The 26,597-nt window shown below is 47.3% G+C and overlaps 3 protein-coding genes across 3 annotated transcripts in view; 2 read left to right on the top strand and 1 right to left on the bottom strand.

Annotated features, from left to right (window-relative positions):
- Positions 1 to 5,288, bottom strand: part of CSUI_005823 (uncharacterized protein) — a 13,546-nt gene extending 8,258 nt beyond the window's left edge. Inside the window, exons 1-2 of the mRNA XM_068065991.1 lie at positions 1,211 to 5,288; positions 331 to 508 (exon numbers count right to left, since the gene is read on the bottom strand). Coding sequence (XP_067922036.1) covers positions 1,283 to 4,564 — 3,282 coding nt within the window. The 5' untranslated portion in view covers positions 4,565 to 5,288 and the 3' untranslated portion in view covers positions 331 to 508; positions 1,211 to 1,282. The remainder of the gene's footprint in view (positions 1 to 330; positions 509 to 1,210) is intronic.
- A 2,817-nt stretch (positions 5,289 to 8,105) lies between these two features.
- On the top strand, positions 8,106 to 16,784 carry CSUI_005822 (diacylglycerol kinase). Its single transcript, XM_068065990.1, has 6 exons — positions 8,106 to 9,804; positions 10,470 to 11,157; positions 11,924 to 12,124; positions 13,206 to 13,423; positions 14,428 to 14,657; positions 15,147 to 16,784. The coding sequence occupies exons 1-6, from the start codon at positions 8,901 to 8,903 to the stop codon at positions 15,345 to 15,347; spliced, it is 2,442 nt and encodes an 813-aa protein (XP_067922035.1). The 5' UTR covers positions 8,106 to 8,900; the 3' UTR covers positions 15,348 to 16,784.
- A 726-nt stretch (positions 16,785 to 17,510) lies between these two features.
- Positions 17,511 to 26,597, top strand: part of CSUI_005821 (uncharacterized protein) — a 12,634-nt gene continuing 3,547 nt past the window's right edge. The window contains exons 1-6 of the mRNA XM_068065989.1: positions 17,511 to 19,029; positions 19,891 to 20,052; positions 21,326 to 21,473; positions 22,518 to 22,580; positions 23,758 to 25,623; positions 26,443 to 26,535. Coding sequence (XP_067922034.1) covers positions 18,692 to 19,029; positions 19,891 to 20,052; positions 21,326 to 21,473; positions 22,518 to 22,580; positions 23,758 to 25,623; positions 26,443 to 26,535 — 2,670 coding nt within the window. The 5' untranslated portion in view covers positions 17,511 to 18,691. The remainder of the gene's footprint in view (positions 19,030 to 19,890; positions 20,053 to 21,325; positions 21,474 to 22,517; positions 22,581 to 23,757; positions 25,624 to 26,442; positions 26,536 to 26,597) is intronic.

Raw genomic sequence — 26,597 nt, 5'->3', positions numbered from 1 at the left:
TAGTAGTAGGACTAGGCATAGTAGTAGTAGTAGGACTAGGCATAGGCGTAGTAGTAGGACTAGGCATAGTAGTAGTAGTAGTCACGGTAATGGACTTATTGAGAGTAGGAGTCTGTAAGGAAATGGCTTAGGTGAAGAATCTCTCCATTCCTCTTACTGTTAAAAGGTGATGCGCGACCGTTTTCTCGCCGTCGCGTTTTTCCCTCGATCTTCTCCGGTATTCTACTTAGCCTGACTGTTAAAGTTGTTTCCTTCACTTTTCCTCTTCTACTCTTCCACACCCCTCTTACATCGACCCCATTCTTCTTCTGCAGGTTCTCTTCTTCTTACCTCTGGTTTGTATTCTCCCACCATAGAATTGAAGGTTAGGAAAGTAAGCAATCGAGGGATGCATGCGCCGCTGCTCATCAAGAAGATGAATAGGCGCTATGCCGCTCTGGACGAATCTCTCAAGCAAAGAGACATCCAGTCTGAAAGAAGAAGCACAAGACGAAGAAGAAGAAACAAGCTAAGAGACAAAACAGCCAAAGAAAGCAGGAAAACTAGACCCTACCGAGAGAAGAGAGGAGAAGAAAGAAAAGAAAGAAAGACACATCGCTATTGTGAAAACAAGAACAGAAAGAGGCTCCATGTTAAAAAGAAGAAAGAGAAAAAGAGGAAGAAAAGAACACAAGAAACGGCATTTTCCATTGATTCGCCTTGGCACGACGACCGACGGAGATACTGAGACATGAAAGAGAGCGAGAGAGAGAGAGAGAGGTGTCTTATTGGGAAGCCGAAACAGCTTCTACAAAAAGCTTCAAGGGGCTGCTTTGATGGTGTCTCTCTCTCAGTCCTGATACACATAAAAGGAATGCAATGAAGGAGGAAGTTCTCTAGCGAGAGATCTTGTCTGCGGTGTATTTACACCTGGACATTTACACATACATACGTATACATACGAGATATGTCCTCGAATAGACGTGCGAGGTATGGAAGCGACCATCAAGAAAAAGCGCAATGAAGAGAAAGTGAAGGATACCCCTTCTCAGTGACAGCTATATCTTCTTCTACTTCTTGCTTTGTTCCCCTCTTTTGTTCTGAAGCAGCATGTCCTATCTACCTCTCTCTCTATCTTTCTTATTCATTCTGTTGTCACTCATCTCTCTTGTTCTTCTCCTCCTTACAGCCATTTCTTCTTCTTTCTCTTTCTCTTCCTCCTAGTGCTTACCCGCGTGCAGCGGCCTCAGGAGACAGAATGGTGGGAGGTAGTTGCTTATGGTCTCCGATCAACACAAAATTTCTACAGCCATGAGCTAACGGTATCAGATTGGATGGCTCTGAAAGTCGAAGAAAAAGAAGAAAAAGAACAAGATGAAGAAGAAGAAGAAAGAGAAAAAGAAGTCGTGGAACAAGATGAGTGAGGAGCGACCCAATGAATAGAAGAAGAGAGAGAGGAAGATTTGTTCCTATGGGAGTTGGAGCCGTTCGTATTACAATGACTAGAACAAGAGGGAGAAGAAGAAGAAGAAGGTTGTTCTCCTTTTCCTTCCTCTTTCTTTCTCCTTGAAGTATGGCTTGGGCTTGTCTCTCTTTGATTCTTCTCATGTGAGAGAGACTTCTCTGTATTCTTGTCCTTTTCTGAAGAGTTTCTCCTTTCATTGAGATGACGCTTATTGCCTCCTTCAGACTTCCTACGCATGCACGTAGAGAGATCGGTGGTAGAGGCCTTCAGTCGAGCTCCACATACACGACAACTACCTAGAAGACTTCTTATCTCTCCCGTTTTACTCTTCTTTTCTTTCTCCTGTTTGCTATGGCTATACAAGGAGAAAGGATCCTCTGAAGTATATTCTAATCGAAGGACGCGAAGAAAGAGAGTTCTCTCTTCTCTTCTTTCTTCTCTTTCTCTCGACCTTCCTTTTTCCTCCCTTTTCCTCTTCTTGTTCTTCTCTTCAGACATCATACCCGTCTCATCTCTCTTACTCTCTCCTTCATCCCTCTTCCCCACCTCGCTCCCGAGTGTCTCTACCATATTCTTCTCTGTCTCATTCTTCTTCTCCTTCTTGTCCTCTGAAGACGTCTCAGCCTTCAGACATAGCTCACCTTCTCTCAGTTCAGAACAGCCAGGGAAACCACCGTTTACTAGACTTTTATCTTCATCTGTTGTCCGTAGAACTCCTTCGAGAAGATTCTTCTTCTCCCCTGTCTCCGGAACGGCATTAGAGGATGAGAAGTGTGGACTTTCTTCCGTCTTAAGCTTTGCATTTGATACAGTGTAAGATAAAGGCGAAGAAGAAGAAGACAGAGAATGAAGGGAAACATGAAGAGAATCATCTCTCTCTTTTTGAGAAGGGGGAGGATGAGCTTGTGGTGGGTTGGAAAGAGGCCATTCTTCGTCACTAGCTACGACGGAGTGAATATGTGAGTAGTCAGCTCGATTACTCTCTTCTTCCTTATCTCTGTCTGCATCTCTTTTCAGTTCCTCCTGATCATTCTCTTTCACATGACCTTCTTTCTTTCTCATTCTTTCTCCGAGGTCTCCCTCTAACGAACACTCGCCTTCAGAGAAGACGAGGCGTGCTGATATAGAGAGATCTTTATCTTTATCTCCAGCTATCTCTCCCTCGCGTTCACGATATGACGGGGAATGATGTGAAGAGGTCTTCATATCGCATAAGGAAGACGAAGAGAAGAGAGAAGGCGAAGAGAAAGGATGTGATGTCCCAGAAACCTTCTTTTTCTTAACACATTTGTCTATCTCATAAGAACGTCTATGAAGAGAAGAAGAAGAAGTAGCTGTAGCAGTAGCAGTAGTAGCAGGCAAAACAGAGGAACTGGCCTCTGCGGAGGATGTTCTTCTTTTCTTCTCTCCATCTTCCGTAAAATCCTCCCCCTCTCTTACCTCATTCTTACACTGTCCGATAGAAGAAGAAAAAGAAGAAGAGACAGAGAAAGAAGAAGAGGAAGAAAAAGCCTTGATCTGAAGAGCTGCGACTAAGAAAGCGTTCTGTTGGAAAGCCTCCTCTTCTTCTTGCTGATACTTCTTTTTCCCCTCTTTCGTGACATGACTATTAGATACACTTCGATGCTGAGATAAAGCTTCTCTTTTCTTTCTCGTCTTCGACAGATGAACTCCATGAAAACAACACGGAGGAACTTTATACTTGAGCAGACAAGGAGAGGGCAGGCGAAAGAGAAAAAGGAAAGAACGTGTCTCATCCAAAGCACAGATATGCTTGCCCTCATGTGTAAAATGAAGCGACGTACATCTACGTGGAATGCACTCCTGTTCACTCCTTCGCTGCATGTTCTTACCATGACAGGCCTCTCCTTCTTCCTGGCAAATGTGCCTAGGAAATGCACTCTCAGAAACGACAGAAGAAGAGAAAGAAGAAGGAGAAGGAAGGTGATCCCAGGGGACTTCCCAGGATGTGATAGGAGTCCTTGTAATCGCATCTCCTAAGACAAGGATAGTACGCCAGAACATGTGAGGGGGTGTATATACACCTGAATCATTGTGATGTGTTGGAGCCTCTGCACTCTCAGCGATGCCGCGACTGCACTCTGAGAAAGGAATAGCGGACGAGGCAAGGCGAGTGGGTTTCCCATCACTAGGGAGACGTAATCTTTGTTGCTCGTGTTTTATATCAATCTCTTCTATCATTTCTACTCCTTCACTCCCCTTCGCTACTCCCCCCCACCCTCCATCCTGCGACGCACTACTCCCTTCACCATGAATCTTAGTCCGATCAAGGCCTCTCCTTTGATCGAGAGAAGAAGAGACGTGTTTCTCCCCTAGTGATGAAACTGGCTGTACACATTCTTTCCTAGATTCTTCTTCTCCTCCTCTTAATCCTTCTCCTATGTCGCATCCAAGGCGACCGTATACCTCTCCATGGGTAGCAGAAGTCTCTTTTTGTTGCGTGTTCTCCCCTCCTTGAGTAGAAGGGATAAGAGGGGAAAGATGGCCTCCTGAGAGATGATCATTGTTACTACGGGAAATCGGATTTGTATAGTTGGGAGAAAAAGAAGTAATAGAGTGGTCCGAATGGGTAGGAGATGAGAATCGGAGATCTCTGCTGTTGAGATGACAGAGCGAATCAGACGACTGAGTTTGAAGGGAAAGAGAGACCTCTTCGTCGGTAGGAAAGGGAGTGACACGGGTAGAGTCAGTGGGAGAAAGAGAATGAGTTCTTTGAGAGAAAGAAGATGAAGATAACGAGGACGGTAAGGAAGATGGTGTGAACACGGAGAGAGCTAAAACAAACAGAGATCCTGATGGATCAAAAGCGATCGCGGTCACCTGGTAATCGTCAGAAAGAGAAGAGCATGATGATCGGGCGGGGAGAGATAGAGAAGGGGATGAACAAGGTACAGCGGCAGGAGAAGAAGGGCAGCTAAAGGCATAGGCAGGAGATTCTGAGCTAGGAGAAGAGATACTCGATACAGAGAGGGAGGAAATGTATCGAGGGGGATTCAGAATATACGAAGGAAGTGGACGAATAAGAAGAGGCTCATCCTCAGTAGGAACTCGCTGTATGTTGGGATACCGGCACAGGTAATGAAAGGCCGGAGACGCCATTGAAAAGGATCAAAAGAAAGATGAGAAGAGATTCCATAGGCAACGTATTCCAAGAGAACAGAAAAAACTGAAGCCATGTATCTGTTCTTCAGGGAGATCTCCTCACAGACATACATAAGAGGAGGAGATACAGAGACGTTAGGATGCAGCAGAAAACACACAGGAAGAGATTCGGTGACACACAGGAGAAACCAACAGAGAAGTGACGGGCGCATCGGTTGAGAGAGAAACGAATCTTGACAAGGCAAGGCGGCATGTATCTATATCCAAGCGAGAGAAAGCAGCCGCCAAAGGAGGCCGACGATGGAAAGAGATCTCTCCACACTCGGGACTTCTACAAGCTCATACAAAGGAAGAAAATAGATGATTGTCAAAGATCCAGTCTTTACATTTCGATATCGATACGGGAAGAGAGAGAGAAGGGAAAGAAGCCGAGATTGAATCCAGCCGCTACAAGGAGGGCTGGATTGCGAGACACTACGTAGCACCGCGGAGAACTATGGAGACAAACGGAAAACGATGAAGGAAGGAGACAGAACGAATCATGAAGAAAGAAAGACTCCTAGAAAAGAGAAACCGATAACCACAGGGAGATGCGCATGCCCTTAACCCGCGCAGCCATTCCTGCTATTCACATGGGAGAAAATCTGTCCCATGTCACTCGCTCAAACTACGTTTGGTGCGATCATCGATGCAGAGACGTTATCGCGTAGCTCTTCTGTCCTCCCTTCACTCACCGTCATTCGTGTTGCTCTGCGAGCCCTCTCGGAATCACTATCAATCGAGACTGCCTCACCGAAGCTGGTCGCCCCGAGCGCCGGAGAAATAGCTGTTCTTCTTTGCATGCCAATCTGTTTCAATACGCCCCCCGAGGCAATCGTAAGCGCATCTGGCTGGCCTTTTCTTGGAAAACTCTACAACCATCGATTCATTCTCCCTGCAAATCCTGAGCAGAGACAAATCCCTGCTGAACCAGCTACCTCAAATATCAGATATTAAGAGAGAAGAGGCATGCATTAGTATCCCCTTTGAGTGTCCCTTTGAGCCTTCCGGGATATACACCAACCATCCTTGCCCAAGGCTGTGTGGGTGTGCAGCTCTTTCCATTCTCGGTGAAGTGCCATACCTCGTGCATGTGTGTTGAAGACAGGCAACTGGCGAAGACAAATCGAGACTTACGTACCTGAAATGTTTGCTTTTTGATGGCGGGGCCACTCTGAAGTTATTTACCGAGGGATGTGAAGTCAGTAATAATGGCTGTTCGTTCTTATTCTTTCGATCAGGAGGGAGACTGACGTCCGCCTTCAGGTCAGTTACACACGATCGCATTCGGTTCAAGACAGGAGTCATACGCTGCTCGATTTTGCGACATACACACCTGTTTTCTGCTGACGCGTGCACTCCTCGACGCAGCTTCCTCATTATGGCACCAGCCTTCACTGATGTGCTTGTGCCCCGGAAGCAGTCTACTTCGCTCTTGTGAAAGTGGTGTAGGCTCTGCGATACTGCAGAGCCAGTGCCAGTTGGCCGGCCGTTTTGTGGTCATTCTGCTTGTCGTCATGTCCTCCACTTGGTTCGACTGAGGAAGGAGACGCAGGTCTCTTCTCTGACCGCCGACTGCAGCCGCTGCAGTGGTTTGCTGTCGCAGTTGAGGCGATACGCTTGTCAGCAGGTGCCGTTTGAGGGTAGCCAGAAAATTCTCGCGATTTGTGCGGCGATTCATGATCTACAGTCAAGACAATTCAGGCTCACTTGTGCCGAAAAAGGAAACACGACAGCATACCCACCTCTTCGCCTATTCGGACGTAGAAGGCGGAGTGAAAGGGCTTCGCCCCCAACTCAGCCTACGTCTAGTCATTCAAGGCAGATGAATCTATGCGGGATTCCGTCAAAGGGCCGGCTCAATCAAGAACCCCAAGTACCGAAGCGGACCCAAGTGAATGTCTCTGTCGTGCTATCTTTTTTTTCCTGCTGTCAAGCAAGTTATTTGTTTTTCAGGGCGCTCGCCATGCATGAATCAGGTGGCCCGGCATAAGTGTGCTGTTCACTGTACAACAACGGGGGGTTCTCCAGCGCCTTCAACTTCGACCGCGGCCTCTTTTTTAGAGCGGCACACCCCACGCCGAAAATCATCAGCTGCCAGTAGGTTGTACCGCCCAGCTCCCGTATGAAGGCTGAGCAGGCACTACAGCTGTTTCCACAGAAACAGTACTGTTTTTTTGGACAACAACTAACTTTCTCTCGAATCTCTCGCGCCTTCGCGGGAGGTCCGCACCATGTGGACAACCAGTGTAAACTCGCAGCTTGCCTGGCAGGGGGTCCAGAGTCTTCCCGATATGGTAAGGAATGTGTACTGCCCCAAGCTTCCCACGACACGCTACACGGGGGTTGAGAGCTTTTGGATCCATTTTCAATACTCCTAGCTGCCTATCACAGCCTCTCTGTAGCCGCTGACCGGCCGGATATCCCGAGAGAGTGAAGACCAGCACACCAGTAAGGCCGTTGCAAGCGGGAGCAAGCATGTCACCTAGCAAAAGCGGTCGTCAGAACCTGTGCCGGGGCTCCCTTTTCGACTTCGTAGACCTCTCATTAACTCCTGGATGAGCGCTTGGTAGAAGCAGGCTCTCTCTTCAGAAATGACATATCCCGCAGTGAAGGTGCTGTCCTGGGCTTCCTGTGACCTCGGAAAGCGACAGCAGTGTTCTGTTATCCCCACCACAAAGAACGACGCTGAGTAGTTGGAACAGTGTTGTCAGCTTTGAGCATAGTGTCCCCAGTTGTCGCGTGATTGTGGCGCCCGCGTTTCTAGCACACGCCGCGGCCGTGAGATGCCTCACCCCAGGCAGCAGGCGGAGAGCCGCACCGGCACCGCCGACGAGAGTCAGACGTCGGAGTATCATAGCAGATAATGGGTTCACTTCATCTTTCTGTTCTATTTTAGCTTTGTTCAATGGCGGAGGCCTTTTAGCGTTTCTGCAAACATTGTCAGAAAAGCTCGGAACTCTGTTACAAGGGGGGTGCGCGCGACACTCAATCGTGGCAGTCAGCGGTGCCGGGAGCGAGGGCAGGGCTCATACACGTTCTCATATTGCTTCTTTAGATAGACAAAGTTCTGTCTGCATCGAGTTCGGCGTATCAAGAGGTGGCCGAGGGAACTACGGCCCCCTGTTGCAAGACAGAGCACCGGCGGACCTCGACGGAGTGGTGCGGCTACGGCGGCAGCACAGTCTCTATCGACGTGTTGGGGTCAGTGCTGCCGACAGGCCTTTTGACCTCAACACTATTGGCATCACTACGACCATCAGCGGACTGTACTTCCCAGACCTGAATGCCATACACAGTCTTGACTAGCAACAGTCTTCTTCGAGTGAGAGATCGGTTAAAAGTGCTAACAACCCTCTGCATGGCCGGTTGTGGCCCGCACTGTGGGATCGGTTTGGTGCACTGCGGCGTCTTACCGCTCATGGCTGGGAAGAGGGCCGGCTTCCCAGGAAGATCATCAGCGAGCAGGGTGCATAGTCGGGAGCAGATCACCAGCACGGTTCTACATATACGCCGTCAATCGAACACGGCATGCAAAGTCTCTTGGCCCCTGTCAATGGCACCGCTTCCTACTGTGCAGCGGACCCGCAGACTCGGTTACGTTATCGGCTGGGTAGCAAACCAGTCCAGTAAACACCGTGTGGTATAGAAAATCCCTTCTGTTTTCTCCCAAAATCTTGGGTTCGGTATCGCATTGAAGATCGGCCAACACGCTCATCGTTGCGCAGTGGCTTCGATCAAATTTTTCTTACCTCTCGTAATTCACGTGACGGCTGTCCCCATGCCTTGCTACTCTTCACGAATGGTTAATGGTATAGAGCCTTTTGTTTGGGCATCAACTTGCCTGTATCACTTCCTGTCATTCCTTCTCTCTTTTTTACTCTTCTGCCTTTTTCAGTCAAAGTTGCACTGCAGAAGAGTACACCTGGAGAGAAGAGAATCGTAGATGGCCGTCGACTCCGGGCCCCTTCCGGCGGTGTCGTACGTGCGCGACGGGCACCGACGTCTCCGGGAGTTTCCTTATCAAGCACGCGCATGTTAGGTATTACAGCGATATTTTACAGAATTTTCTCATGGTAGATCTTCGCGTTCCCGGGCTAAGAAACTTCCTTGCACTTGAACCGGGTGGGTACGAATGGCAAGGATTTCTGTGACTCCACGACGCCGTAGAATCGTCCAAGGACAACCGTAACCGCGGAGAGCATCTAGACGTAGGCGCTCTGCTGGAGTTTTGTCTGTGTTTTCTCGCAAATTGAGAAGTGTTTTGTGTACCGGATAAAGCAGGACAGGAAAAATGGCGAGCTTCGAATTCTTCAATTATCGGTGTTACACTGTCTCTTCTCTGTCCCTACTGAAGACGACGTTTCTTATCTGTTGTCTTCTTTGTGGACCCGGCTTCTTCTCACCGCATGTATCTCTCCAGTCCTCCCCCTCTTTTGTGGTAGAGGCAACACAGGATGTATCTAACCCATCTTTATCCGCAGGTCCCAAGATCAATGAAGGACTGCAGTCTCGTGGCTTACTAGGCGACGAAAATCTTGGTAACTCGCGGCCTGACGATGGTGCTCTTGGAGAGGGCGACAAAGAACCAATGAAATCAGTAAGGGGGAGGGGCTCATCATCAGGAACTGTGAATACACCGTTTGCCCTCCCAACAGATGCCGAACTTGAGACCTTCAGTGATACGCTAAAAAGCATGAAGAGACTTGATCCAGATACCCTGGCTGAGAAGATTGAAGAAGTTGTTAATGGTATTGCACACTCTTCCAATATGAATTCTAGTCCTGTGGCAAACGTCGGTGGGAGAACGGCGCCAGTTGAAAAAAGGAAGAGGGAAGAAGGTCCTAGCAATCATGAGATGGACGGAACCGCGGAGACGACAAACGATGGTGATGGTAGACCGTTGAAGAAGAGGAGACGCAGTGGAGCAAATCCAGAGACAGAGGGATCTGAAAGAAGTAAAACAGAAGGCAACAATAGGAATGGCGTTCCATCTCATCATTCTCATGAAAGATCTCAAGTCACACGGGAATCTTCCCTGTCCTCTGAGAATGAACAATCTCAGGAAGATCTTGTTGACAGCGATGACAAGGGTGGTCTATACGAAGATGTGGAGTCCACAGCAGCATCCTCTGAAGAAGAGGAAGAAAAGCAACAGCCTCGAACTGCTGGCAGTACCACCCAGACAGACGACGAAGGTAAATTGCTGTCGAAATTCCACATACGCTTCCTCGCATGTTCCTTGTCATTCCATTGAGCCCTGATATATCGGTGGGACGTATCTCTTTCTATGAAACCTCTGTCTAAATTTTAACCTTGTGGAAAGAAAGTATCAATGCAAGAGAGTGAGAGAGAAGAAAGAAGTCGTCTATTTTCCGGACCAAAATAAATGTATTCTCCCTCGGAAGGATGCCCCCATGACGATAAGAAATACAGCAGGAATCTCCTATATATGTCTCCCTCAGTATGGCAGGGCCTTCTATATAATACCCCAAGGATGCTGCCTACATGCTTTTTATCTGTACTCCATCTCTAATGATCAGTCTATCCGTCTCCAATGGACATGTACCTATGTGTCTTCAATCTACCTGTCTATCTATCTTTATCTCCCTGTGTATGGATCGATATCTAGATCGATACAGATCTATCTCTTAGATACGTCACAACTTCGGTAACAAGATTTCTAATACCTACCTCCTTCGCGCCCGCAGATGACACCTTCCTGAATGAAGAGATGGAAATCTCTTCCATCCCAGCATCCATCGCTTTCTTGCGACAGATCAGAAAGGGTCCTTTTTTGTCGCTGCTGTTCTTCTGCCGCCTATGTGTCTATCTTTGTCTTGACGACGCCTTGTTCTTTCAGGAGAGGCAAAGCGAGCGTTAGGCCCCTCTATGTCTCTACCTGGAGCCCATCATGTTCCCCATGAGATTGAAGATGACAGAGACACAGCAGCTAGTACGACTATTACTCGTGAAAAAAGCTTTGAGCTCATAACGGATGACAGGAGTGATCTTAGGACCTTTCCATCTGCATTTCTTCCTCCCCCTGAATCGGGGACACCATCCCTCCCAACCACTTCGGAGGCTCGACGTCGAGCATCGACGTGGCCATGTGAAAAGAAGTCGAAGTTCGTGTTTCTCTTTGTCAATGCGGCATCAGGAGGAGGGGGTGGCAAGAAATGGATCGAACGTGTGGATGAAGATGGAAGTTTTATGAGAGATTTCGAAGATATCTGTTCACGTCTTATGATCTATGATCTCCACACAAGTGACTCTCTTGGGTTTCAGGTCTTAAGAGATATCACGCAAACGAAGAAAGTTCTTTCGGGCGGATTGAATGGACCCGAGAATGAAGCTGACTTGGTTCGTGTCATTGCAATAGGAGGAGATGGGACAGTTATGTGGGTGAATAAAGAATCGATCAAGCATGGAGTTCTCCTCTCTTGGACCGCTGTAGGCATTGTCGGCTTCGGCACAGGAAATGACTTCGCTCAATCGTATGGCTGGCAAAAGATCAATTACAGCCCCATGAATATAGCTGACGATGCCGCGTAAGCAAAACAGGGAAGATTAAAGGAAGAGAGGAGGAAGGAGGGGTCATGTAAAGAAAAGAACGAAAAGAAAAGAAAGAAACGATACTTGTAGATAGAGAGATAGACGGACGGGAGTTCCGTGGGGGGAGTGGGGTGTGTTGGTAGGAGTACTACGGGAGAGAATCCACGACAAGCTGGTAACATATATGTATGGTGTATCTCTACCCCTGTATCCTAGCGTTGCTGTATCATCGGACACCCCTTCCGTGTGATATGTCCGCTGCTCTATATCGAGAGTTCTTTATAGATCTACCGCACGAAGCGAGAGTGTCGATGTAAACAACCGGTCGCCCCTTCTCTCTCCAGAAAGAGAGAGGGGGAATGTGTAAGAAGGAGAGACGCTGCATGTTCATGTTGCTTTGTACAAATGAAGGCAAGTAGCAGGGGAAGGAAGCTAGCTGGGGGTAAGGTGTAGAGACATTCTAGGGAGAAGAGTATTTTTATAAGAGGCTTTTTTGTTCTTCATCTCATCTTCAACGGGATAAGAAGAAGAGAGACAGAAAGAGAGAGACGAGGACGGGACAGATTGGTGGACTGGGTAACCCCCTTGATGTGGCGTGAGTGTGTCTTAGCTGTGAGTACAGTCTCGCAAGTAACAGTATGTCGGTGGTGGCAGCAGATCTTAGTAGTCAAGCGAAGCAACTCAAACTCCTCTTTGGTGGTTCATCCCTGATTCATTCCTATGCTATACTCTGCTTGTGGGTCTTCTTCTTTTGTCTAACAGGTTGAAGAAGGCAATAGAGCAATGGCAAAATGCAGGTATTGAACGTCATGATATCTGGAGGGTGAAGATCATCACGTCGAGAGGAGGCTATTTCTCCAAGATTGATAGCAGCACTCGACAGCTCACAACGGTCCGACAACCGGGAACAGATATACCTGCTACATTCTTTGACACACATATGAATCTTTACTTCGGTATCGGGTAAGCTAAGATAGGATGCAGGCATGCTTGGGCTCTCTCTTACTCCTCGAGTCTCTGGTGTGTGCAGGAGAAAGAGATGGTAGCCTTGCTTCTTCCCAGGGGGCTTGTCAAAGCTGTTGATGGGAGTGTATATGTGAGTATGGAGCTTATATATGTACGGAGTAAAAGGGGGTGGATGAGTCGGTGGTGGCTGGCGGATGTGGACGAGTTTGGGGTGTATACATACATATTCATACAGCATATGCATACGTGCAAACAGTCATACATTTTCATATATCCTATTCACACATGCATATTCGTACATACATAGATATTCATACAACATATTCATACTTCTTCACACATACATCTGCCCCATGTTGCATAGGTATCCATCTGCAAAGGTGAGAGACGGCCGGAGTTGTGATAGTGTTCCGATATCGAGCCATCTACCTAGTGCGTATGGAGAGTGAGGGGGATAGTGATGAACGAAGGAAAGGAGATATCTCTGTTCTAAAACAGAGAAATAAGTACAGCACACTTTCTCCAAAGAAGTATAGAAATGAAAGAGATCCTTTTGAGTAAAGAGAAAGCGCATGCCACGAGAGTTTAAGTTTGTCACGATGACGTCAGTAGGCAGACCAACTACAGAGTGGAGAGTTCCATCTTATTTCATCCTTGAGTTAATGCATGCATGCTCTCTCTACAGAAACGTCTGTAGAAACACGTTGACCCATCTTCTACAAATAGCTTCAACTTGATAGAGAAAACAGGAGTGTTCCTCTTGATGTATCTCCAGATGGCTCTTCACATGAGCCCTTCGAGAGAACGGAACGAGGAGGAGATAACTTTTTTCCGAAGAAGCACTTTATTATGTTCTCTCTCTCAGAGGCGTGAACCTCTCTTCTTATGGTTCATCTGCATGCAGTTGGTTTTTCTTGTTACACTCTTCACATGTTCTGTGAGAGTTCGTTTTGCATCCAAGCAGAGAGCCCAGAGTGAAGAAAAGTGGAGACAGTTTTCCGAGAGGATTCTTAACTCGAGATGTGTCAATAGGATAGATGTCTTCGTGTCGATTCTTTATCTTTGGTTGCTTTTTCAGATTTGACTCGCTCGTTGGGATGGAGTTTGATCGCATGCGAAGTACCTCGCGTCTGAGGAACCGCATCATGTATGCTTTAGCCTTCTTCAAGTTCTTCCGTCTCCCATGGAGAAGAGCAACGGACCAAGTAGAGACGATCTTTGCTCTGGAGAAGGCCAAGAAACGTGCTATACTTACGACCAATCCCACGAAATACCCGAACACCTTCCAGATCCGTGGTAAGGAGTGACGATAGCTTTCCCTAATTCTCTTTCTCTCTTTGTCTATGTATATCCAGATCTCTACATCTATAGACATGGTAACTTGTTTTTTGTGGGGCCACATATAAGAGATGCTGTTGCATGATGTGAAGACTTCTCTATCTCGCTCAGTTGTGGTTCTTTTCATTGTCTGGTTTTTCTTCACACACGCTTTGCCTGGAGAAAGGCCGCCGCTTGTTTTGAATGTACGGTTGTTATATCATGTGGGCGACTGTGGGGCTGTGTGGGGGTATCCTCTGAGAGAGAGACAGTGTGACGATGCTTTCTTCTGAGGTCAAATGCATGCATCCGCATGCAGTCAAAACGGATTTGTGTTAGTCGGTTAAGTCGACTGTTTGGAAGATACTGCAAGACGGCTCCAGCTAGCTAGCTAGCTCCTGGGAGTTTTCTTTGTGGATTGCAAGGCAGGAGAAAAAATGCAGTTTCTGTTTCGTGGGAGATACAATGAGTGTTCTTGGATGAGGTGAGACGCAGTTAGATGAAAGATCGGTCGATAGCTAGATAAATCATTCATGACTCTGTAAAAGAGACGGAGCTCACCATGCCAGGTGTTTTTGATGAGGCAAGCAAACAACTCATTACACGTATCACCAACTTACGTCCTCATCGCTCACGTGTTTATGGAGGGTTCTCTCAACATATCTGTGTATCTGAGGAAGATTTACATGCTTTGGGATCATCTCTGCTCATGATATCTCCATGTTTCTCAGGTACGTACACCTTCACCTATCTGTCTTCCTGTCTGTACAGGTTGCTTACGTGTTGCTACATTTTATGCATGCAAGGCTCTCAGCGTTCCTGCTGTATGTCCTCACAGTTAGCCGTGATAGAGAAGGAGCGGAGTATTCTCTTTCTTCTCTTCATTCACTTGGTTGAGAAACCCTTTCCATCGATAGGCTTCTTCTTGATATGTTTGAAGGAGTGGATGGGTGAATGCTTCTTCCCACTCTTAATGTTCACAGAGGGCATTTCTCTGACTTTCTTAAACAATCGCTCAATGATCGGAGGTATTCCCCTATGGGAAGAGTCGGCCGTCGCTGGTGTGAAGCCCCCGTTGAGAAAGAGTGCAGCTAATGCGTCACGATTCAAGATCTTCGCCAGTCGCTTGATCCGAGCCCGCCAGTCTATGGGTGATAAAAAGATTGAGCTGATCATGTTCCAGGATCGATTCAGGCTTATGCGGAGTGTGGTAGTAAGTTGAAGAAAGCTTTTACTCTTCACTTGCTTTGTGTATGGATGTGGAGACGCATAACAAGGGTTCTTATTTATAGAGAACACGTAAGTACATACGCGGGAGAGATTTTGCATACGTTTCTACGCACAACTGAGTATGTATACATATATATTCAATCAAAGAAGTTCAGACGTCATGCTGTGCATGCATGTCTCTCTGCGCTTGTGGAAAAGAACTTCTGTATAGTTAGGCTTTCTGGTGAAAATCTGCGCCCGCTGGGGAGACTGTTGACAAATAGATTTGTTTTCTGTACGATAGATAGACAGGGCATATTAAACATAAAAAGGGGGGGACTAAAGATAGATAGACAGATAGATCAAACGACGATAGTTACACGTCGGGGTACGCCGTTGTTGGTGTGATGGTGAGAGGCTGGTGAGACAAGGCAAATAAAAAGGAAGAAGAAGAGGAGGAAGACTTGTGGGTTTGCGTGCTGACGTTGTTCAGATGAATGGAAATGCGGCAGCACGGCTGTTACAGCATCGCGGTCCTCTCCTTGTGAGGTTTTACCCTGAGAAGAAAGGTGGCCCCGTACCATTCCAGGTTGATGGAGAGTTCTATCTGGGCCATCATGTAAAAGAGGCGCTCGTCGAATATGCGCGATCATTCAAGGTCCTGACAAACATCCCCATCGGATCAAGAAACTAACGCTGACGACCAGCTAGCTAGGGTTGTGCAACTGTGCACAGCAGTACGTACAACGTGGATGTAGAAGTAGAACGGTATCTATAGGATACTACAGCGTAGGGAAGAAGTTAGAGGACCATCCGTCGACTGGGTTTCCCGGCAGGAGAGGTATTTGCGGATGAGATTGGTGTAGAAGATAGATAGGAAGGACGAACGAGCTACGCGGTTTGACGATGGTTTGTTGTGAAGGTAGAAACAAGCGGCGCTTGCTGAGAACGAAGCTCTATCCAGCAGTTGACGAGCCCCTTCTCCACGCATGCAGATCTGTTGTCAACCCAGTCGCTCCTCGAGTGGCACTGGACAGAGTGAGGGGAGAGGGGTGTACAGAAGAGATCGATTGTTGCACGTGAACAGATCTCCGATTGGCCAACGGACGAGAAGGCCTGGTGTATGGTGTTCATTCGTCTTTTTCTCCCTTAGCCGTATGAGGCTAAAAGGGAAAACAACCGCAGGTGTCAGGACCGCTTGTCAACAAGATGACGTGGAGCTCCCGGCGGGATCGAACTCACGAGGGAAGTGGCATTGTAAAGAATGGAAGAACACTAGCGGGAGAGGACACCTAGAGGCGATGTCAAGAACGTGTGAAAAGTGGACATTGCAGGAGAGTGAGAAGGTCAAGAGCAGAGTGCCGGATACAAGGAGTTAGAGAAGATATCTCATGTCGGGTACGTACCGGCACTTGGTGCGCAGTCGTGCTAGCAGTGGGAAAGAGCAGAGAATGTATGCAAGTGTGGGTAGTCGTCGTACGAGTGCAAAAGTTGTAGAGAATGAGAGTCTATGAGTGTGTTCCTCTCTTGACAATGCTCGAGGTGGTAGACCTGTTGTTTAGTACGGACATTGCGGAGTGCACGAAGGAAAGGGGACATCAGAGTACGTTGTTGTTAGGGTGAACTTAGCCAAACAACAGAGGCATCTGCGTGCCGCCGGTCTTACTGGACCGGGGCTCTCCGTTCTCCGGCGGCGGCCAAAGCGTTTGCTTTCGGAACTAGAGGCGATTGCGGGAAGCTGTCAAGAAAAGAACTCCCAGGCACTCGTAAAAACCTGGCGTTCAAAGAGTGTGCATGTCTACCCCGTGCATGCAACGCGGGGCTGAGTGGAACTTTGTTCTGCTCCCGTACCCTTGCATCCGAGAACAGCATCGCGCGTGTCAGGTCGTCTCAGTGATCGTCCCCATTACAGTGAATGTCTCAGGTTGCATGCTGTTCTGTTTCGTGCGTTTCGTAGTCAAAGCGGAAACCTCAGGATGGCATTGTCTTTAGCGCCGTAAATAGTACTATTGTTTTCTCCGGGCAAATGTTGTTTGGTAACGCTACCCATTCATTCCCACACCTGTAATCCGAGTCCAGTAGTCGAACTCCCTCTCTCGCGTGACGGGCGCAACTCTATTTGAATCGACTTTTCTCCTCGAAGCAGCAGCTCGACATAGCTGTCGTTGCCTCTCCTCGGGCACACATTCGCAGAGCGAGACCAGCGGGGCTTGATTGGCGTTGCTACCAAGTGCGGTCGCGGCCTCAGTCAAGCCCCCGTGGTTTGCCTGCGAACGGGACAAAAAAAAAGGCCGCAGATGTTTCGCTGGGATTCTGGCTAGCCGTAGAGTACTTGGCAGAAGGTTTGAGGAGGTCGCTGCTTTACAGTCAAAACCGAGGTAGGTCCTAACCAAGGTGCGCCCTGGTTGAGCTTGGTGCGAGAGCGACCTATACTCTCCCGATAACGTGCACGCTGGCCAAGTCAGCTTATAGCTAACACGACGAGCTACGAACTGCCTATGGACGTCCTTCTACTCTTTAAAAGCGAAGCTGAAAGCAGGACTGGGAGGCATTTATTTAGGGACCTGCGGTGGCGCTTGACCGACAGCCTGCATCCGCGCGCCTCCAAGATGTAGATCTTTCCTGGGACTGAAGGGTAGAAGAACGCCTAAGGGCTGTCCCCAATCCGAACCAAGAGATCACTTTAACCAGCCTGATAGTTTCACTCCGAACATCTACGCATGCAGTGGCCCGCTGAGAAGCAGTTCGCTCGACGAAGGACCCCGCCTGCCCACACTGGCCGGTCAACGCGAACATGAGGGAAAGTAGAGTTTTCCAACAAAATTGCGGAATCTCCTTGAGCAGATTTGGACAGCGGACCGTTCAGGTCCAAACACAACAGCATCGGAGCCTCCACGCGCTTCGGACTCACATCTTAGCGGACACCGACGAGGTACTGCACCGCGAGGACGGGCACCCATTTGAACCGTTTGAGTAGCACGTCTCAACAGCTGCCGTAACCACGTTTTGACGGGGTCTGCATGTGTCGTTCTTGTTATCGATCCGGGTCTTTACCCAAAACGCTGAAACCATAGGATTCATCTTATTCCTCTTTCTCTTATAATCGCTTGAAGGTGAGGTGCGTGAAAAGTAATCCAAGAGTCACGGACTTTTTCTCTATTGATGGGCATAACGACACTTGCCTTGGGGCTGCTCCGAGGACCCTCGTAGTTGTCAGACAAGAGGCTTCCTTGTCTATCCCAACCTCCTCGCATCTTTGATTCAGCAAGCGTAGCTTTGTTTTGTCTTACTGTGGAAACTTCATTTGCTGCCTTGTCCGCTCAATCCACGTGGTGAGCATCTTCCTGACAAGCAGTAGGAGACACAACGACGTCACAAACTCCACGGAGTAGTTATGCCGGATGCAGTATGCCTTAGATGGAGACAACTTTCTCTTACGGACGAATGTCGCTTCTGTGCCTGTAGCTGGAATTTCGCCTTCTCTTCAGATGGCGCGCTTTCAGATTCAGGGCGAATTTTACTGAGCTCCTCTCCTTTTTCAGTTCGCTACTGTCTTTGAAGCTCCTCTCCCGGGACTTCACAACATTTCAGGGTTCCGTGTGTGAAGTAGTAACCTCCGCAGCGTTTTCCTTCAGTTTATACTGTTTCACCTTCTTTCCCTTCTCCACTGCGAACCTTCAAATGGTCTCTTCTTGCTGTCCGCTCACATGCGTGTAATCACGTCGTTACGGTCTCCCCTTTCTCTTCTTCTTTTGAGGTGTTGAACAGCCTCTTTGCTGCCCTTCCTTAAACAGCCTTTACTCCATGAATTCCCCGAGTTTTCACGCCCCTAAGTTCAGCGGTTCCATCTTTCACCTACAGACCGCCCGAGCGTACGACTGAACCCTCGCGATCTCTCTGGGTGTGTCACCTGCTTCTCTTCTCTCGTTCATGGAAACTTTTTAGACAAGAGAAGTTCTCCTTTTTTCTTCCTGCCCAGACAACGCATCGACTTTTGTTTCCCCCGGTGTTGTTATCCTTCTATCCCATCCTCTTCTCATGGAGGAACTGCAGCCCGCCGCTACGGCGGCGACCTTGGCACCGCCTCCCCCCCCTGGCAATCCGCCAGAAACCCCTGACGGGACCTTATCCTCTGAAGAATCTAAGAAACCGTCGGAATCTTCTCTAGGTCAGGCAGCCATCGCCTCTTCTTCTTCTCCATCTCCCCCTTCTTCCTCTTCGAAAGAGGAAACTGTCAATAGTGATACAAACTCGGCGAGTACTGATGCTATAACCGGAGGTCTCTCTTCTGCTACGGATGATGGGAACGCGAGGACTTCACAGGAGGGCGCCGGACAGGAGAAGATTCAGCAGTTGTCGAGCTTCAAGGAGACGCTGTAAGACATCAGGGCGCTCCTTTTCTCGTAAGGGGGGTGTTTCTTTTACTGAGACTCTCTTTCGGAAACATGTCTCTGTCTAGAATCGCTGATCCTGCTCCTGTCTGGTCTACTTCTCTTTTTCTTTCGTCTTACTGCCTCCGAGGTCCTTAATTGTCCTCTCACACTACCTCGAGTATACCATAGATAGATAGATAGATTTTGTGTGGAGTATACAATTGTTCAGGGATCCTGTGGCGAAAAGCATTCTACTGTATAAGGGGGGACAGGCACTTACGACTGGTTCAAGTCTGGAAAACACTTTTTCATTCTTTCTTCGAGAGCAGAGAAAAAAGAGGCGAAGAATCACAAGAAAGAAGAGATCCCGTTCAAGTTCGTCATTTGCAGCAGTCGTTCATATGTCTATTCATAAGGCTTCGGCGTCAAGATCGATTCAGAAAGACGTTCTTGTGACGACCACGACGGAAGGAAATAACCCGATAGCTCGAACTCGCGGACAAGCATTGAATGCTACTCAGAGACGGTATACCCCGGTATCCACCTCTCCAGTATGCTTCGTTTCTTTCCTCCTCCTTTTGAAGAGATCCACACCCCCGAGCAAAAGATTTGAATCATGTAGAAAGATGTCCTCATCAAGAGAGCCAGCAGGTGTCTATCTCTTTTTCATCCATGTGCTTTGCGAGACATTCCTTCGATATGTACCTATAATTTGCCTTCAAGTAAAGGAGGCAGATTATCAGCATGTGAGGGAATCGATGCTCTTTATATGTCTCTCTCTCTTCCACCTTACGTGTATTTCTTCTTCTTTTGATCATCTTCCTCTGCTCTTCTTGTGCTTGTTGTTTCTTTCTCCCCCTTCAGGATCTCTGATTGGTCTTTAGCTGTGAGTCGAGTAGACAGCGGCAGAATGCTTTTAGAGCGACTTCGCGCAAGTCTCTTGCAAAGAGCCAATGCGGCTGTCGAGCAGGCTAGTCGGATGGAGACTTCAATACAAACATTCATAGGAACGAATCTGGAAAGCAAGTAAGTCTGGTTTCTTCTCTAGCGCGTGGTATCTATCTATAGTTAGGGAAGAAAGACGTAGAACTGTTTCAGGAAAGAGCTGTGTAGACAATGAGCTTGTAGCATTCATCTTCTTCTTCTCTGGTGGGGAGTAGACAGCAAGGCCATAATACAGCTGGTACCCTCACGACTACGGATGCTGTCGAGATGGTTAGATGCTATGTATGCGTTGAGTAGGAAAGGATGAGGACAGTGAACTTTGGGAAAAGCTGCTGCTGCTGCATGCAGTCGTCTCTCGTTTCTCTAGCTCTCTGAGAGAAGAGCAGAGCTTCTATGTGGTCCTGTTGCTTCATGTTTATCACATGAAACACTTCCGCAGACATGTCGATATCAATTCTCGAGATCTTATTCCGTACGTGTCTATCTATCCACCATTTCCTTGAGGCATCATGCTTGAACTCCGAAGCGTACATACAGAGTCAGTTCTTTCCTCTTCAGGCCTCTTTCTCTCTCTGTCTGTTTCATTCTTCTTCTTTTTCCCTCACCTTCTCTCGTTTGCGTGGTTCTTCTCTCTCGCTCTCTCTCTGTTCTGCATTCTTCTTTTCTTTCGGTTTCTTTTCCATCCTTGTGTTCTCTCCTTATCGCGATTTTTCCTATACATATATGCATTCTTGGAACTTCTCGAAGTATGGGTGGACAGCTAGGGAGTCTCTCCATCTAACCTTATGGTGCTGGGCAGGGCATACATCAAGGGACGTTGTAGCTACTCTTCTGATCTCTGCATATTATTGGGTGCCTGGTGCTTCTCTCTATGAGGGATAGATATGGTCACGGTAGGAAAGAACTTCTTTGTCTAGCATACCTTCCTGCCTGTATATTTGCTTCTTTCCTTCTCCGTAGGGAAGACCTTTTTGGCTATGCTTTACTGAGGTAGAGAATGCAAAAGGATACATGAAGGGTTATCTACTGGAGTCTCATATGAGTTCTTCTTGTCTCTGTTGCTTGTGTCTCTCCCTCTTCGTGAGTTATCTTCCTCTCATCCTGTCTGTCGTGTAGAGTTTCTCTGAGACGTTCATTCGTTCACTTCTCTCCAACACACTCGCAAGCTGCTCTTGTTTACTCGTCACTTATCAGGTGACACGAAGGGGAACTCACCGAGCTGTCTATCTATCTGTTAATGTGTCTCTGTATCTCTCACGTATCTCTATGTATCGATTGAACTTGTCCCTCTCAGAATCTCCTGTTCTCGTTTTCTCTCTTTTTTCTCCTTCCTTTCTTTTCTTTTCCTCTTTAGATCTGTCTCAGAAGCTGTATATTCATTTCGAATGGAGTCGCTTCATCATTCAGATCATTGTCGTGAATATGCAGAGGCTCTACGGAGAGACGTTGTTGAGGGCACCTTAACGAATACTATACACAATCACTATGCCGTTCTACAGCAGGTACAACTTCTTGTCTCTAAAGTGGATCTTCTTTCTCTTCGTTTTCTCCCGATTTCACACGAGTTCGCTTCTTTATTGTTTTGAGAAGGGGCTTGTCGAGACGCCTCATTGGTCGACGGATACGTGAAGGAGGAGTGTTTATCTATCTATATATATGTATATAGATGTACGCATCAGGGCTTACGGTTCATATATGTATACTTGTTTCTGTTGAGAGAGCGAGAGACAGACCCTCAGCCCCGAAACTTCATATCTATCTGTCTGTATACATAGGTATATGTGAAGTATGTTTTTCTTTCTATGCGAGAAGATACGTACACATGTACGTACAGACTTCGGGCCTAAATACTTCGTGTATGTTTGTACATATATGAAGTATATTTGTTATGTTAAAGAGAGAAGAAGAGAGGGACGAGGTATAGACTACCGCTTTGAGGAGTGAGGAGATGAGGAATGATTGTATTGTCTAACGAGATCGAAGATCGTAGCTAGCAGTCATGGTGACATAGTTCGTCTCGAGAGACGGATTGCGGGGTGATGGATGGCATGGTGTATACGTGTATCGGAAAAGGTCTTACCTTTTCCGGGCCCGTTTTTCTTGTGTGTATGTATATCTACTTGTATCTATTTGCTGTATGTACATGAGACTCATACAGGAACACCTGGTATGCACGGCCAAGACTACTCAACAGTTTGACACCCCGCTGCTGGTGGGACTCTACCTAGGCCGTGATTCTATTAGATGTTGCGCCTTTCTCACGAGCTTTTAGATCGATTTCTTTTCCTTTCGTTTTGTATGAGAGAGATCGATGACTCTTGAGAAGAGGCCCCGATGTATCGCATATTACAGTGCAGGGAATGCATGAGACGTTCACTTTTGTTGTGTACATACAGTTCACGAAGACTCTATCTTCTTGCGCGGGTCGTTGTCATTCAGGCGTCTATTGTTCATATAGCTTTTTGTCAAGGAAGGCATCTTCACGATTGCTTAGAAAGACCTGTTTCTCTTCTGTTGGTTCGCTTCATTTCGTGTCTTTCTCTCAGATCAAATCGGACGGCTCAGATGCACAGAAGGAACTTACTATGGCAACTATAGATCATCAGAAGGTACGCTCGAGATCCATAAAAAAGAGCGACAACGGCCTTGGTGATTACGACGATCTCAAGTCTCGTGGCAGGGGGGAATAAGGAACGAATCTTAGGCGAATGGTCTATCTCTCTCCAGCCTTTGGCATGTATATGTATGTATATATGTGAAAAGAGAAGAAGACGAAAGGTTTCCATCTCTCTTCTGGTTGGCTTGATCGATTGTACTGGCGAGGGGTGAGGATTGACTGAACTTTGAGCCTTTCTTTGGGTGCTCCTCTCTCTCTTTCTTTCTCTCTCTCTCTCTTTCCTTCATTCACACACAGGGAACTCTCTAACATTGTGACAAAGGACGAATCAAGAGACGTTTTTTCCCTCCTATGATCATGACTAGTTTCTGCATATAGGTACAGGTGTATATCTCTAGATCTATACGCATCTCTCCCTCTTGAGATATAAGTATATCTGTCTAGACGACAACACCTGCGAAAGCGCTGGTGCGGCTTCGAATATAGAAGGAGGTTTGTTGAGGTGAAGAAGACGACGTAGGTCTTATCGGCAAAGGGATTGATGAGCCTTTCAAGGGCGTAACACAAAGCCGATGATATCCATGTGGAAGAGATCGATCTATAGAGCAGTAGTCGCAGCAGGGTTACCTATAGAGCAGCGACAGCCCGGGGAGGAGATTTACATCTATCTACATCATGGAGGTCTCTTCAGGCGACAAGGTCAGCAGTAGCAGGCTTTATGAGTGCGTCTTTTTATGGTATGTCAAGGCTACACAGGATATTCTCCCTGCTTGACTTTGGAAGAACGGTACCATCAATCTTTTTCTCTCATAAAGAAAGCCTTTTTGACGTTTGAAATGTCTAAAAGACAAATCTTCCCTTGATCTCTCATATGTCTACCTTTCTGCTCTCAATTTGCGTATCTGGAATGGCTCTGTCTATTCTCACCACGCACACTTTTATGACTTTCTTAAAGACCTATCCGTCAGGTCTGCTGTAGGGAGTTGTAGGTCCTTGTCGCTACGCCGTGTATATACGCCTCATTCTCATTCATTCATTCTTTTTTATCTCCGTAACTTCCTTTTCTTCCCTATCAGAAAAGCAACAGTGTGCTGTTCCGTTCCTCTCCTCTTTCGTTCTTTGTCTCTCACTCTCTCTGTGTCTCTGTCTTTCTGTCTCTTTTTCTTAAGGCGATGGAGAGATATCTTCGCTGTAGTCGTGACGCCGCCGCAGCAGCGAGTCGATGCCAAGCTGGAGAGATGCAGATCCCTTCTATTCGGACGGAGTTGGCGTTGGCATCTATGAAGCGATGTGTAGAAGCTCGTATAGCAGAAGAAGAATATAAAGAGAGTGTAGGGAGATTGAATATCGCTACTCAAAGTTATCGAAAGAAGCTGAGTATTATCTTGCAATCTCTTCAAGATATGGAGGAGAAACGGATTCTCTGCTTTCGTGATGCTCTACGTAAAGTCGCGGTGTATGAAGCGGCTTATCTACGGAATCTTCAATATGAATTAGATCATACGATCAAACAAGTGGAACATATCAATCCTCAAGAAGATATACAAGAGTTTCTCCAAAGACATCAGGATCTCCCGAAGGCCGAGACATCCGTCGGTCTTCCTATACAGCCTCAATCATGGGTAGATCTTGATCGAACCTTTGGGGATTGTCTTGCAACAGGGGGAGGAGAGAGAGGAAGAGGCAGAAGCAGTTCTTCTACGATCTTTTCAAAAAGCTCGGAGACGTCTTCAAGTGTCTCTTCTACACTCTTAGGAAGTTCAGCGGCAGCGAGTGTCGCGAGATCCATTCTACAAAAGACGCCTTTCACACGAGTCATGCAGTCGGCCGCTTCCTTCGTAGGGGCCTCAACATCGACGATAGGAGCGCATTCCTCTTCAGATTCTACCTACCAGGGGCATAACTCTCATAACAACACGAGTAGCACCACAAATGTCTTGTCTTCCAAAGGAGTAGGAGAAGGAACGCCATGTGCGAGATTTGCTCATTCTTCAAGCCATGTTGGTAATAGTAGTAGTGGTAGTAATAGTAGTCATTCACCGTCACCAGGAGGAGGAAGAGCTGCGGGAACAGCGACGTTCTCTCTAGGGACTTCGAGTGCTGGGGGGGGGGGAGATAGCCAAGGATCTGCGACAAGAGGAAAGGCAGGGGAAGGCTCATCATCTTCAGGGAGTGGTGTGTTTACTGGGAAGGTGTTAAGCGGATTCAGTCGGGCATCAAAAGGGGGGGGACAGAGTGTCTCTTCGCGTGGTCGCGGAGAAGTGAATGATAGCTCAGAAGATGACGAAGTTTTTGTGGATACAGGCGATGGGTCCTCCTCGTCGATGATGGGAGGAGGAGAGGAAGCAGCGGTGAAGAAGTTAGAAAGAGAATATGAAGAGATCTTAGATGTTCTATGGGATAGAGAAGAAAGTAGGAATCATCGTGAAGAGAACGCTTCAGGAGCAGGAGGAGGAGGAGAAGACGAAGTCAGGCGTGAAGATGACCATAGTGAAGATGAAAGGAAGAATGGAGAGAGGGAGAAAGACAATCGACAAAAGGGACACAAAGGAAGAAGAACATCTTTAATTGTTGTCGATCCAGCGCAATGCCCATATAGTGAAGAGACATGTGAGAAGTTAACAAAGATTCTACCTCAATTGAAGAACGACTTTTCATCTTCTCTCAAGAGATTTGCTTTTCTTAAGACACTTGAAAAGCGTCGAAGAGACTGTATGGTAAAAGGCCATCGTCAGGTGTATCTACACCATATGCTCAGTTTACGTCTTCTTGGTGAAATCAGTGAATGGCTTCTAGACTATGCCGATGAACAGTTAGATGTCTGGACCGGTCGACTTCTTCTCCTTCTCTCCATGCAGATCGCCGCCTCAGGAGCTAAGAGTGCTGACCCTCAAATGCAGACGTTTTCATGGGAAGTTTATCGCTCGCAACAGAAAGAGATCCAAGGAAAGGACAAGAATCATGAGAAAGAAGAAGAAACCTCTCAATCGGCCGTTGGGAAGGGAACTGAAGAAATCGTCCGCTGGTCTCTCCATGTAAGCTTCTCACCCCCGCCAAGACATTCAATGTGTCTTCGAGTGCTTCAGTGTTGTGTATATACAGGGTTGAAGAGGTTTGTCTCATTTTATCCACAAGGGTGTTGGATCTAGTGCTCGGTGGAGACTCTCTTTCTTAACAGGATGATCTGTATCGAATGCATGGGAAGGGGAGTATACATGACGAGACGTGCTGTATATACAGGAGATGGAATTTTGGGGGAGAAGATGTTCAGGATGCTGCTGGGGGTTGTATCCATGTCTAGCCATGCCTACTTTCTATTTTCATCTGCATTGTAGGTTTTCGAAAAGAGAGGAAGGTGGAGATTCCTTGTATGGAAAAGGTAGACACGCAGCTAGCTACTTTCTTTTGACGGGAAGTAGTTCCATCAAGAAAAGAAGGAAATTCTCTCTTTTTACAATGTTGATGTGTTCAGCCCCATCCCCTCTCTCTGTCTTGCTGTCCTTTTCTTATAGAAAGTGTAAACGACTCCTGTCTGTCGTGCTGTCATGATGAAGTGTCTATACACTGTATCACAAAGACACTTCAAATCGCTGCCGTGTCCTATTCTTGGCGGTCCGCGTGCTTGAAAATACTTTCTCTCCATCCCTCGTGTATTCCTGGCCTTGCCGTGTGCGAGGCGAGGCCTTCTGTCTTCCACAGTCTACTGCCTGTTTCATACTTTGCAGATGCTCTTCAAGTAGGTTTTTATGAATCTTGTCTACTCTTTCAATCTCTTTATCTACACTGACGTCTCTTCATCGATGTTAGGTGACTCCTACATCGATGTCTCTGCATGCTTTTCTTCCTATATACAGCGCTGTCTCTATCATCATCGATATTGGAACCGCGTGACGTTCTGGGAGGAAGCTCTCACCCTCACTATCAGCGAAGAGTTGCAACGACAAAAGGTGAGAACAAGAAGTGAAAAGTTGGCATAGACAGATAGCTACATTAGAGATAGATAGATAGA

This window comes from Cystoisospora suis (genome assembly GCF_002600585.1).
Source record: "Cystoisospora suis strain Wien I chromosome Unknown contig_2831, whole genome shotgun sequence".
NCBI lineage: Eukaryota > Apicomplexa > Conoidasida > Eucoccidiorida > Sarcocystidae > Cystoisospora > Cystoisospora suis.
This window is presented reverse-complemented; position numbering and strand designations above follow the sequence as displayed.